The 13,833-nt window shown below is 41.1% G+C and overlaps 3 protein-coding genes across 4 annotated transcripts; 2 read left to right on the plus strand and 1 right to left on the minus strand.

Moving 5' to 3' along the window:
• Positions 1 to 92: 92 nt before the first annotated feature.
• Positions 93 to 3,005, plus strand: LOC103989145 (uncharacterized). Its single transcript, XM_009407914.3, has 3 exons — positions 93 to 232; positions 620 to 808; positions 2,527 to 3,005. The coding sequence occupies exons 2-3, from the start codon at positions 627 to 629 to the stop codon at positions 2,711 to 2,713; spliced, it is 369 nt and encodes a 122-aa protein (XP_009406189.2). The 5' UTR covers positions 93 to 232; positions 620 to 626; the 3' UTR covers positions 2,714 to 3,005.
• A 3,442-nt stretch (positions 3,006 to 6,447) lies between these two features.
• On the minus strand, positions 6,448 to 8,813 carry LOC103989146 (pentatricopeptide repeat-containing protein At3g49240, mitochondrial-like). The gene has a single exon (XM_009407915.3). It carries the CDS (start codon positions 8,766 to 8,768, stop codon positions 6,702 to 6,704), a length of 2,067 nt encoding a protein of 688 aa, XP_009406190.2. The 5' UTR covers positions 8,769 to 8,813; the 3' UTR covers positions 6,448 to 6,701.
• A 506-nt stretch (positions 8,814 to 9,319) lies between these two features.
• On the plus strand, positions 9,320 to 13,252 carry LOC135640371 (phosphatidylinositol 4-kinase gamma 4-like). Of its 2 annotated transcripts, XM_065154728.1 has the most exons (4): positions 9,320 to 9,571; positions 9,714 to 9,839; positions 9,939 to 11,386; positions 12,543 to 13,252. In XM_065154728.1, exons 3-4 carry the CDS (start codon positions 10,034 to 10,036, stop codon positions 12,918 to 12,920), a joined length of 1,731 nt encoding a protein of 576 aa, XP_065010800.1. In that variant the 5' UTR covers positions 9,320 to 9,571; positions 9,714 to 9,839; positions 9,939 to 10,033; the 3' UTR covers positions 12,921 to 13,252. The 2 variants fall into 2 exon arrangements, with proteins under 2 accessions (XP_065010800.1, XP_065010801.1); XM_065154729.1 differs by lacking the exon at positions 9,714 to 9,839.
• Positions 13,253 to 13,833: the final 581 nt, after the last annotated feature.

The raw sequence follows: 13,833 nt of genomic DNA on the forward strand, positions 1-13,833 counted from the left end.
AGTTGGCAGATCGGGTCGGATCCGAATCGAGTCCGGAAGATGAAGTCACCAAAGTGACTGACACGGAGCCCTAACTCTTGCAACAAAATTACGAGAGTACCCCCACCGCATCTGTGCCATTAAGTATCGGACGCCTGCGGCCGTCACGGCGACCTTGCTGCGCTCCCAACGTCTCCTCCTCGGACTTTGTTCCGCTCTCCGATCTATTGCTTGCCCCAGTCGACGGAGAGAGGTATGCTTGCTATGTCGATTGAGTTGCTCTCGATCTCTAATTGGAATCCCTTTTTCCAGATCGATCTTTTCTTATCGTCTCGTCGTATCTGGGGTTTCCTTGTACCTGGAATTTTCCAGATCCCCCTTCCGTTTCTTGTTGCAATTTACGGCATTTGTATCTCCTTTTAGTTTTGTGCCATCACTTAGGGGTTTACCCTTCTGGTGATTCCTCGAGGTCTTGACTCAGTAAAGTTGTGCTCTGTATTTGACATGGATTGTTGAGCACGTTGATGGGCATTTGGATCGTTAGGTCTTCTTCTATATCGTGTACATGATCTATATGTCGTTCTTCAAATGGATGTCTGATGAAATGATTGTTTTTCTGTATGGCGTGGTCTCTTTTTAGTTGGCAGATGGCGGCGAGGCTGCACCAGCTTCGATCTAAGGCTGCCCAAGCCTCGGAGTTTGTGGCGAAGAACGGTTGCGCATACTATAAGGAGCTTCTGGAGAAGAACAAGCAGTATATTGTTCAACCACCTTCCGTCGAGAAGTGTCAAGAGTTGTCAAAGCAGCTCTTTTACACGCGTCTGGCAAGGTTCGGATTCGCATCTTTTTATATACTTTGTTAGGGAATACAGACAAGTATCGCGATTGGGTTGGTCTTGTTGGTAAACATTTGTCAAACAAGATGAGCCTAAATAATGATCATTGAACATATGTTTTCTGGTTTGAGTGTGATTATTGGCTCATGAATAAGAGTAATGGCTTGTTATATATGGTTTGATTAAATCCATAACAAGTATAAAAAATGAGCAAGAGCAACTAGAGAGGTAGAAGGTTGGTTTGTGTGCCATAGATTGTCCTACTGCTTAGCAACATGATATATTTATTTCTCTTAAGCATAGCATGTGTATAAGATTTTTTTTGGACCTAATGTAGATATTTGTTTGAATCTCGTCTGACATCTTGATCTGCAGATTCAGAAGGTTTTGCTTGATTTTTCTATGAGCAGGTAGGATCTTTATGAACCCTCATTGTGATAGGTGATATATTTTCTTGTTGATATATATATATATATATATATATATATATGTGTGTGTGTGTGTGTGTGTGTGTGTGTGTGTGTGGAGTTTCCTTATTCCCAAAATGTGCTTCGTTAAACTGTAGAATAGTTAGGTACCATGTAACTAGGGAAGCTGATCTTGTTGTCCTTTCTCAGGTTATTATTATCATATACTTTGAAATTCCTCGATAGGTGATAATTCCATCATAGTTTTATTTTATTTGTGTGTGTTTTGGGGGGGGGGGTGCTTATGTTTCAGGGTTAAGGTAGGTTAAATTTGACTCTCCAAACAATATCATCTAGTCAAAGGAGGTTAAACCAAATAACCTGGAAGTGGAAGTGTGCTTTAAAATGATCTTATGTTGTATTCTTTGTTAACAAGATAAAAGAGATTGCTTGATAGCAATCAGCAGTAAAACAAAAAGGATTGAAATTAACTAGCTAAGTTAGATAATTCAACCCTATTACTCTAGTCTTGAAACAAACACAATCTTTTGTTTTTTTTTTTCTAACTTTTGATAAATCATACTGCTGCTGCTGTCAAGGAACATGTTGAAGTCTTACTGTCACCATCAGAAATGTGTCCTTTAGGATGCTTCTGCAAAATAACACGCCCAAGGCCGAGCGCTTCCCCCTTAAGCCATGGAGTGGCGTGGTATTCCACGGGAAAGGTTGTTATCGTGGCACACAATGCACATTGTGTGATGGGCGAATATTGAGCTTTGGCTTCCTTTGGCCGCTCACCTGTGCTGAGCAGCAGTTAGAGTGAGGGGATAAGCCAACATTTGAACCCTTTACTTGAATTTACCTTGTGATGATCCTTTACAGTACATTTTTCATTATGGTAGACAGACTTAAAATTGACCAAAAAAGATTTATTTTGGGCATTAGAGGTACCTTGGAGCTGATAAACATGATCATCATTATATTCAGAGTTCATATATGATGACAGCAAGATTCATGAAGTTATTTAAATGACTTATTTAACTTAGTCTTCATTTAAGCTAATGTTGTATCCATCATGACTGTTTTCTATGATATGTTGCAAATAAATGATTTTGTTTTATAAGTTGGAGTTGGACTTATGTTTTAGGAAGTGCATCTATACTAGGAATATTTAAGAAGTGGATCGATAATGAAGATAGGTCAATATTATTACTCCATGCTGGTTGTATAAAGTTCAGATTTTGATTTTGATGAAAAGAAATCTAGGCTTAGAATGCCTCTATATAAACAGCTTTCGATTGCAGCATTCCTGGTCGGTACGAATCATTCTGGAAGGAGATTAATGGCCTGAGGCACATCTGGAGAAACAAAAAGGATCTCAAAGTCGAGGAAGCCAGCATAGCAGCATTATTTGGTCTCGAGCTGTACGCATGGTCCTGTGTTGGTGAGATAGTTGGACGAGGATTCACCTTTACTGGCTACTACGTTTGAACCTTCTCAATCGAAAGCCAGTTTGCTCGTCTGTCAAATTTTCGATTGTTGGATGATGAATTTTTTCACCTTGATTTTAATTTTGCCCATAAATTAATTAAGCTGGTAGTCAGCTAGACAGATGTTGTTCCCTCAATAATTTGGAGGCTTGTTTTCTTCTTGTTACACAAAATTCGCTTGATCCTACTCCTTCCTGTTCCAGATTCAGAAACCTGTTTTGTACGATCAGGTTGTATAAACCAGTTACCAATTCTTTCTTGGAATTATATCAATGAATCATGTTCCTGATGCATATTCAAGTATTTCTGTAAATTTCAGGCATTTTGCATGTTGTAATAAACAGTAATGTTTATTATTTGTTTTGTTGTTTGGAGAAGTTTTATGCTAAAACACTAAGAAGCCAAGAAAGTGTATGATCAGGTTGTATAAATCAGATACCAATTCTTTCTTCAAGTTACATCAATGAATCATGTTCTTGATGCATATTCAATCAAGTATTTATGTATATTTCAGGCATTTTGCATGTTGTAATAAACAGTAATGTTTATGATTTGTTGTTTGGAGATGTTTTATGCTGAAACACTAAGAAGCCAAGAAAGTGTATGATCAGGTTGTATGAACCAGATACCAATTCTTTCTTCAAGCTATATCAATGAATCATGTTCTTGATGCATATTTAAGTATTTCTGTATATTTCAGGCATCTTGGATGTTGGAATAAACAATAATGTTTATTATTTGTTTTGTTGTTTGGAGATGCTAAAGCAGTAAGAAGAAGCCAAGAAAGAGGTACTTACTCCTCCCTCTTTTCACTTCAGTCCACAATTGGTAACAACTAAAACTACCACAATTAGAATTCTCTCCCAAAATTAGACCACATCGATAAGGATCACCTCCCAAAATTAATAGATGACATGGCAATCGACACACACCAAACACCACCAAGGATGAGGGTTGATGGATGATAGTAGTAAGCCTGTCTCTGGGTCTCCAAATATGTACGAAATCTAATGTAAAGTATTCTAAAGCTTCATTATGATTTCAATGTATTCTAATTTGCTACCAACACACACTGCAACAACTGAGGTAGGACTGCTTGTTGAGTTGGCATAGGAACAACATATATGATCAGGAGTATCATTGAGCTGTGTCATGGGAAAGATCTAATCTCTAAGTGGATAACTCTTTACCTGTGGAAAAAAGCCATTATGATTTCAATGTATTCTAATTTGCTACCAACACACACTGCAACAACTGAGGTAGGACTGCTTGTTGAGTTGGCATAGGAACAACATATATGATCAGTAGTATCATTGAGCTGTGTCATGGGAAAGATCTAATCTCTAAGTGGATAACTCTACATGTGGAAAAAAGCCATATTGCAGCTAGATGAGTCTTAGCCAATCAATCCTTCAAAAGATTGGCCCACCTTAAGTTTATTTGGTCCCGAGAAGATCATCAACAAGAATTCTAATAATCCTCTTAAATAAGCAGCCTACATGAGCAGAATGTCATGCACACTTCAGAGTGGATGAACTTATGCCACCTATGGCCACTGATCCTTACCAAGTAATATTAATCTGTTCAGAAATGGTCTCCAAGGAATTAGATAACAGCAATATTCTTTGACACTTTACATCATGCTTGGATAATAATAAACAAGGATAAAGCATACGATACCAGATAAAATAAAAACTTACATTAGTGAAGACATGTTCAGTTGTTAAACTCTGCAGGTGTAGCTTGTGAAAGAGTTTCAGCAACCAACTTACAGGGATTGGATTGAGTCGAGTCGAGTCAGATCGGGTTGAGGTGGGACAATAAGGACATAAAGTGGATCCAAATCCAACCTTCCTTCCAGCTAATGAAGATTTCCAGCAGGCCAGGAAAGATTTACATTGATTATCAGGAAAAAAAAAAAACAAGGTTGGATTAGGTCGAACAATAATCAAAAGATGATACTCTAGCTTATTCAGGTTAGGCTGCGAAATGCAATGGGTTCACATCAAGATTTTCACCCCTACCTAATGCATATTGTTGCTATCTATTAATTAACAGCTCCAATTTCATTGTCAATTGAATTGGGATGTCCCCAGGGCATTTGACAAAATGCAGGTAAAGAACAGTGAGGGAATAACATTCCCCTGGTTTATTCTTCAACAGAGTTTGCAGCACTAAAATTTGAAGAGAGCAACTGAACAGCTGAGACACCTAGAAGTGGAGATTTGAGTCAGGTCAAGAGGGTTAGATGTGTCTATTAGTATTAACCTGGCTTAAACATGTTTGTAGTCAATTATTTCATTGATCCATATTATGACAAATGGTACAAGAACAGCCTTAGTATCGGATGAGAGACTCAAGTAGAAAAGGATTACTCATGGACGGGACCAAAGATATATCATGGTGTGAAACCATCGTGGGGTTGGATCTCATGTCCAGGTTTTGGTTATCGTTTTTATGACAAATGGTTATCGTTCTCGTGACAATTGATATCAAAATAGATCTAGAATTGAGAATGATAAAGAATCTAAATAGGAAAGGACTATCCATTGTACATGATGGTATGAGCACCACTCACCCTAGCATGCACCATACTATAATTGATCAATTTGAGAGATTGGATTGAAAGAATTTTGGAATCAACATAGGCACTGAAAAACGATAATGATAGATAAAGCAGAATCCATCTCAGATACACAGCTAGAACCAAAGGATAACGAAAGACAATGAAAGAATTCTGAAATCAACATAGGCACTGAAAAACGATAATGATAGATAAAGCAGAATCCATCTCAGATCCACAGCTAGAACCAAAGGAAAACAATAGACATTGAAAGAATTTTGAAATCCACATAGGCACTGAAAAACAATAATAATAGATAAAGCAGAATCCATCTCAGATCCACAGATAGAACCAAAGGATGAGCTCCATGAAAGCTAAAACATTAAACCTTCTTAAAAATATGTTCTTATCTGCAAAAGATACAAGTCCTTGAATTTATACTTGAATATGTGAAGAAAGTGCAATCGGCCATAGGTTTCCATGTGAGATAATCATCAAACTGGATCATACCAGAATCGGATAGAAGTTATACATTGTCTGGCAAAGCACTACTCAATAAAGCACGCCAGAAGATATAGCACGAATGCATATGTTCTATCTAGTAGTAGTAACAGAATTTTTTTTATTCCAAATAATGGGTTTTTTTCCTTGACAATGGTGTTCTGATAAAACTAGAACCAGAACTTATAGTTCAAATGGTCACCAATATTCAAAAACATGTAAACTTCAGTAGTTAGCTGCATTACACTCCTATTACAGGAAGTTAAAACAAATAGCAAATTGAACTTCAGAATTAAAATAACATGGTGATGTCCATACAAAGCTCTGTGAACAAAATTCTGAGAGCAGAGAATATATTCTTAGTAACTTTGAGACATTGATACTGAAAGACAAAATGAATAGCACAAGTGATCAAATGCAAATAAGGTTTAGAACTATGCAGCAAACATGATAGATAAAGCATTGGACCAGAGGAAAAGTCCGAGAAGGCCAAAACCTAAACCTTGAGCCGAAGCATGATATTTGCGAAAAATAAGAAATTCTTAATTCATTGAATTACATGCAGAAAGTGAAAGCCATCAGAAACTTACAGCAAATCACTTTTCCAAAGAGAAGATCAGCAAACATAGCACAGGTTATTGGTGCAGAAAATGCCACATTCTAGCCATACATTGAGTGTAATCATCTTAATTCAAAACATGAGTTTTTTGATGTTATGACATTCCAGTAAAAATAGAACCAGAACTTATAGTTTGTAAGATCAACACTGTGAACAACCTTTAACAATTAGATGCATTATACTCCTATCATGACAAGTTATGATATGTAGCAAATGGAACTTCAGAACAACAGTAACAGACAACAATGACATGGAATAGAAGATTATCTTATCAAGCCCCTCCAACGATTTGTTCTTGAGACAAGCTCAATTTCCTGAAGCAGATACCTGTTGATCAGCATCTCCAGATCCTTCCTTTGCTTCATCGTCCAAACCATCATTTCTTTCTTCTGGAAGAACCTCGCAATTAGCTGCTGAATCAGCAGTTTCAGATTGTACAGATGACTCACTACCATTCTTCTCTTCACCAAGTATCCCACTAACAGGAGCACTGGAACCGACAGCAGTAGACTCCTCGTTGGCAGTATCCTTCTTCCGTCCCAAAATTGCCTCAATAGCTGCAGCACTAGCCCTTGCAGCAGCTGCTTCCTTCTCAGCAGCTTCCCTCTTCTTTTTCTCCTCTTCTTCCTTAGCAAGAGCCTCAGCTCTTGCTTTCTCTTCCGCTTCCCGGGCCAATCGTTCAGCCTTCTCCCTCTCAACATCCTCATACAGTTTTCCCATCTCCTCTCTCCCTTCCTTCCTCAATGCCTCCTCCATAAGCTCCTTTATTTCTTGGCTCAATGTCACTCCATCATCTAACAGCAGATCCTTTAGTGTTTTAAGTCCATCATCCAACCGGCCAGAGTCAATGAAACCTTTGAGAAGCAGCTCATAACTCATGACATTTGGTTTCACCTCCTTCTCCAACATCTGGTCGAAGAACTTCTTTGCTTCATCGAGCCGTACTACATTCACCAGTCCACCAATGACTTTATTATATGCAGTTGCATTTGGCCTCAGCCCCAACTCCACCATCTTCTGAAAATACCCTGTTGCATCATCCACCCTATCCACTCCAAAACATGATTCCACTAGCAAGACATACGTGTATTCATCTGGATTGATCCCACGCTCACCCATCTCTTTGTATAATTCCTCCGCCTCTGGAACCAACTTGTTGCTCCCAAGATGTTCAATCAAACTGTTATAAGACAATGTGTCAGGGATGCACTTCTGCTCGCCCATCTTCCTAAAGACAGTGATTGCATCTGGGAACCTCCCAGCAAGACAGTAGGCATCCACCATCACATTAAAGGTTCCCAAATTCACCGTGATCCTCCTCGGAGGGTCGTGCTCTTTTAGCATCCGATCAAACAGGTCAATGGCCTCCTCGAGCTTTCCATTCCTTCCCAACGCGTCCAGCACCAGGTTATAGCTCACTGCACCAAATCTGACCTTGGAGCCTTCACCTAGGACATCACGGTATATCTCCATGGCTCCTTTCTCCATTCCCTTTCCGAAATAGCCCTTCATGAGGTTCCCATACACGATGCCGTCAAGGATCTTTCCGCCGCCAACCTTTTCCAGCAGCTCCTCATAGAGGGAGACGACCTTGTCGGGGTCGCCTTTTTTAACAAAGCCCTGCATGAGATAGTTGTAGACGATGGGGTCGGGTGGCACGAAGGCCTTGGCCAGCATGTCGTCCTTTAGTTCGAGGGCTTGGTCGAGCTTGCCATTGTCGACCAGTCCTTTGGCAAGGATGCGGTAGGTGGTGGGAGAGGGAGGGAAAGGCGCGTCGTCTTTAAGGAGTAGGCGGAAGTGCTCGAGGGCGATGTCGGTCTTGCGGCAGTCGCAGTAGGCCTGCAGAAGCAGGTTGACGGTGATGACGGTGGGGGAAACGTTTGCCTGGGTGATGAAGCGGTGAAGGGAAAGCAGGTCAGCGTAGCGGGACTGGCGGAGGAGGGCGTGGAGAACAGCGTTGGCGGTGAAGATGGTGGGCCGGCAGTTGGAGTAGATGGAATGACGGACGAGGAGTGCGGCCTCGTCGAGATCGTTCTCGCGGATGAGGGTGAGGATGCGGTTGTGGAGGTTGAGGCGGCTGCCGGCGAGGGCGGAGATGGGCTCCGGAAGCTTCGGGGCGTTAGGGTTGGGGGCCGTCCTTGGGGACCGAGGAGGGGCGGACGAGGAGGGTGGCTTCTGCTGCTGGCGGAGGGAGGAGAGGGGTGGCTCGATGCGTAGGCGGCGCTTGCGGCGGCGGCGCTCGGCGGCTGCCTCCTCCGGGGTGGCGAAGGAGAAGAGGCGGAGGTGGGAGGCGAAGGGGAAGGAAGGGCGGGAGTAATACGGTTTGAAGGATTTGAGGTGGTGGGAGAGGAAGAGGGGTTTCGAGAGAGCCATTCCTCCTCTTCCGCGGGGGTGTTGGGGATTGGAAGCGAGTGAGAGCTCGGCGTCGGCACGATATAGACGAGGGTTTGGGGGTTTGGAGGTTCCGATTCGTAGGATGGACGCGTTGGATGGTTTTCACGAATCTTGATGCGAATCAACGAGGCTCAATCCAAGCCCAACGAGGCCTAGGATAGTACTTGGGCATTGTTTCACGAATCTTAATGCTCACAATGATGGGCTTGCAACGGACGGGCTAATCCAAGCCCAACAAGGCCCTAGATAGTACCGTACAACTTCTTGCGAATCTTGAAGCAGATCGATGATGAGCATCCAAGTCGGAGGGGACAATGCAAGCCCATCGAGGCATCGGATAGTGAATGGACAATGTTTCACGAATCTTGATGCGCGGAGTGAGGATAAATTTATGGTGGGATATATTAAGCCCAATAAAGCATAAAAGGCCCGTGGTGGCACTTTGGTAATTCAAACCCAGGTTATCGCATTATAACGCCGTCAACATGAGCATTTCCGTCAGGTTCGGATCAGACCGTGGAAAACGGCGACAGATCCGACCACGTAGCTCGTCGTCTCTTACCGTCGCTCGCAGTTCCCATTTCGAGGGACTCGCGAAGCGCAATGCTCGCAGCCAAGGCCGGAACTGGCGCGAGTGGTAGATAGGAAGGGCGCGATCGGGTCGAAGAGAAGCCCTGATTTGACGAAACGCCCCTCGTCAATCGATCGAAGCGGTTTGCTATTTTTATCGCCCAATTTAAGCTCCCCTGCGTCGCCCCCTCGCACTTGGTTCTTCCCTCCCGGTAAGAATCCATTCCTCTTTTTGCCATTGCTCTTCGGCGGGTCTACCACATTGTCTTTAATGTCTCAAATTCTCGATCTTCTTTCGCCCTTCTCATGCTGTTTTGATCGCATTTTGCGCACAAAACGACCTGTCAATCGCAGTTGGTCTTGGTTGGAGCCCTGATCGACGTAAAGCTGATTCCTTTCAAGTCTAGTGTTAGCTCGGACTTCGCTGGGGAAATTGGGGTCTGCGGGAATTTAGAGTTCCAAGCCAAAGTTTTCTTTTTGGTGGGGTTGGATTTATGAAAATTTGGATTTTTACAGTTAGATAAGGATTTGTGGATTTAATCAGGCCTCTTAGGTGCTCACTCATTGATCTGTCCGCAGGTGCATTGGATCGAATTCAGAAGTGGCCTTTACGTTTTGAGAGGCCCTCGTCTTGCTCGTGGTTCATTCCGCTAGCGACGAGTTGAGGATTCAGGATGGCATCCGCCGGAATCACTCTTAGGCCAATCAATGAAGATCCTGCTGTCTCTTTCTTCCAATCTAATGGCACGAGAACCCCACATTGTTCCGTGGAGTCCATTATGATTTACCTTGCAGTTCCTGGTGCTTCCATGACCCCAATGAGCGTTCTGGCTTCTGACTCGATTGCCTCTGTGAAGCTTAGGATCCAGACCTGCAAAGGGTTTGTTGTGAAAAATCAGAAGCTAGTGTTTGATGGCAGAGAGCTGAGTAGGAATGATAGCCTCATCCGGGATTATGGCATCTCCAATGGGAACATCCTCCACCTTGTCATCCACATCTCAGATGTTCGTGTCATCACTGTTAAAACTGCATGTGGGAAGAAATTCAAGTTTCATATCGAGGGGGGCCAAACTGTACAATATGTTAAAAGGCAAATTGCTAAGACGGGTAACCCATATGTGGATCTTCAAAATCAAAAACTTGTCTTTGCTTGCGAGGAACTCGATGACAAGAGGATGATTCATGATATTTGCAAGAATGATGATGCTGTGTTTCATTTACTTTTGCACAAATCAGCAGAGTTGAGGTCAAAGCCTGTTGAACGAGACTTTGAGCTTTCCATTGTAGCACCATTGTCCGAAGAGAAGGAAAATGTGAATGATATTCAGGTAACGACCACAGAGTCTACATGTAAGAATGTCTGGATTGAGCCAATCATCGTGAACCCAAAGATTGAGTTGCCTCAAGTGATCAGGGATCTCCTTCATGCTACTCTTGCTGGATTGGAGAATGGGAATCCACCAATCATGTCTTTGGAAGGTACAGGGGGAGCTTACTTTATGCAGGATATATCAGGTGACAAATTTGTTGCTGTTTTTAAACCAATTGATGAGGAGCCAATGGCTGAAAACAATCCTCGAGGACTTCCATTGTCAGTGAACGGTGAAGGTTTGAAGAGGAGGACTCGAGTAGGAGAAGGCGCCCTTAGGGAAGTCGCAGCTTACATACTTGACCATCCTATAAGTGGGCGCCGGTCATTTTCATGTGTTGATGTTGGGTTTTCTGGTGTTCCACCAACAGTTTTGGTGCGGTGCTTGCATGGAAGTTTCAACCATCCTGTAGAATATGAGCATGCAATGAAGCATTTTAAGATTGGATCATTGCAGATGTTCATGAAGAATTGTGGAAGTTGTGAAGAAATGGGACCTCGGGCATTTCCAGTTCAAGAAGTTCATAAAATCTGTGTGTTGGATATAAGACTGGCAAATGCTGATCGACATGCTGGGAATATACTACTCTGCAAGGAGGGAGAAGAAGACCACTTGGTGCTGGTTCCAATTGATCATGGATACTGCCTTCCTGAGAATGTGAGTTTATCACCTCATCATGTAGACTCTGAGGTGAATCGACATATTTGTGCATGAGGATTTCATCTTTTAGGATCATATAGATGCATGTTTATGTGTACAGCTATAGTCCAGACTCTGTAGTCAATATTTCAATCACTGGGCCTGATAGTAGCTACATGCTTTAATCTTTTAGGCTTAGACTAAGCATCTTGTACATTAGGAAACGGGTGGAAGATTATCTTAAACTAACCAAATCAGCATATTTGTGCATGAGGCTTCCATTTATATGGAGTTTAGAACGGTTTGATCCACATTGTCTTATCCTAGAAGCATAGAAGCTATTTCTTGATTCAAACCTTGTTCACTCAAGTCACGAGGGAACAAATTTACAATAACACCAAGGTTCATGTCATACTGTTGTTATCGGTCAATTGGGAAGTAAAATTCATTACGTATCTTCAGATTACTGTTGACATCCAATCTCTCATTAAATCTTCCTCACATTATTTCAAATTCATCTATCTTCATCAGTCTCTTGTCTACATGGATTTCACTTTGATATTCCCTTTCATTTTGTGCAGTACACTTTTTATTATTGCTTTACATGTTTTTCTTTGTGCGACTATTCAGCATCTGTTGTAGCAGTTCTGTTCGACTTACACTATTCTTCCTCCTTTGAAAACATTTTTTTCTTGGAATTGAAGAACATGACAGGTGGAGCAGTGGGAGCAATATTTTATTGGGGCTTGAAAGTTAGTGAAAATGATATTGCCTTCAACACTTAGAATTAGCAAATATGTGTCTTTAGATTGAGAATAGTGTGTTTTGTGTATTCTTGTGACAATCCATTACATTATAATACAAAATGGATGCTGATTTCTGATTCACATGTTGACTTTGTTTTGCTTATAACTTTAAGAGCATTATCTTTCACATTTCTTTTAATCGAGTGTGTTATTGCTTGAAATTGTAGATATCTTAATGTGACATATATTGTATAGTCTTGATTTAACATTCGACAATAGAAACGGCGGCAAAGATATATGTGAGATCAGTATCTTTAGTTTGAGCTTCTAACGTGCCTAACAACTTGTAACACCTACTTCTATTTAGCATATTGCTTTCATTAAAATCTTGAGAAAATTTTCTGTCTTTAATGCTTTTATTGTTGCAGTTTGAAGACTGCACCTTTGAGTGGCTCTATTGGCCTCAATCACGTCAGCCGTTTGACACTGAAACAATTGACTACATTCGATCGCTGGATGCTGAGCAGGATATTGCTCTTCTGAAGTTCTATGGCTGGGAGTTGTCTCTGGAGTGTTCTCGCACTCTTCGCATCTCCACCATGCTACTGAAGAAGGGAGTCGAGAAAGGTCTGACACCATATGACATCGGAAGTATCTTGTGCAGAGAAACCATCAACGAGGAGTCCAAAATTGAAGAAATTATCCATGAAGCAAATAGTATTGCCTGCCCAGGAATTACTGAAACTGTTTTCATGGAGTCTATTTCCAACATCATGGATTGTCATCTTAATGAACTAACCATATAGATCACCATATGCAAGCTGTAAGTGGATAGGTTGCAGTCGACTGATGGAGGTTGTATCTAAATAATGTCTCGATCCACGTGCCAGTCGCTGCAACTTACCCCATCTATTTTTTCATTTTCTTTTTGCTATTTAGTGATGATCATGCTTGATCATACACAGGTGTGAGGTTACTTGAGACATTTGAACTGGAGCACTTAACATCTCTTTCTTTCGGCTCAAGTCTCACACAGTTTACTGAGAAGATGAACAGAAGCTCATGAATCTTATTGTGTCTAAAAAGCTGATGCATACATCCAGAGGTCAATAAAACCTGATGTCTTTTTTCGCTTTTATATAGATGTCTCTTCCTCTCTATTTCCATGTGTTTTTTCTCTTCATCTCAAAATGTTTTGCGGCCACTATTGATATATGTGGAGCTGATACTTGTGTGCTTGGAATTATCTCAAATCATTAAAATAAATCATTCCAAAGAGTCATTTCTCAAAACTATATTCTGCCATGCAGGTTTGAAAGTTTATTGTGATGTGAATATTACGACTCAATGTTCCACTTAAATGTTCAATGTCTTAGTCAAAAAAAAAAACCAACATAGTTTAAAATCAAATCTGGACGTAACGTATCATGGCATTACATCACAATAAACTTTTATTGTATATCGGAACTAAATCAAGGTATTACATTCAGGTTATATCATAATAATTCTTTTAGATCAATCAAGTTAACATATTTGTTTACGACTGGTATGGGTTTAAACTGGATCAAGAGTTTATATTGATTAAGCTATAGGTGACTCATCCTTAATCCGTACATGATTATGGAACACACAAATCATTAGCATTTATTTATTTATGTTCGTGCGTAGATTAAAGTAGTTTACAGAACGATCCATGCGAAGCCGTAAACAAGATAAAAC

The sequence above is a fragment of the Musa acuminata genome, chromosome BXJ3-6 (assembly GCF_036884655.1).
Source record: "Musa acuminata AAA Group cultivar baxijiao chromosome BXJ3-6, Cavendish_Baxijiao_AAA, whole genome shotgun sequence".
Lineage (NCBI taxonomy): Eukaryota > Viridiplantae > Streptophyta > Magnoliopsida > Zingiberales > Musaceae > Musa > Musa acuminata.

Bases quoted from the DNA above. Each gene is read 5' to 3' on its own strand.
- LOC103989145 (XM_009407914.3), top strand. From the start codon at position 627: ATGGCGGCGAGGCTGCACCAGCTTCGATCTAAGGCTGCCCAAGCCTCG. The intron at 809-2,526 runs GTTCGGATTCGC...TTTCGATTGCAG, and splicing joins TTTTACACGCGTCTGGCAAG to CATTCCTGGTCGGTACGAAT.
- LOC135640371 (XM_065154728.1), top strand. From the start codon at position 10,034: ATGGCATCCGCCGGAATCACTCTTAGGCCAATCAATGAAGATCCTGCT. The intron at 11,387-12,542 runs GTGAGTTTATCA...TTATTGTTGCAG, and splicing joins GATACTGCCTTCCTGAGAAT to TTTGAAGACTGCACCTTTGA.
- LOC103989146 (XM_009407915.3), bottom strand. From the start codon at position 8,768: ATGGCTCTCTCGAAACCCCTCTTCCTCTCCCACCACCTCAAATCCTTC.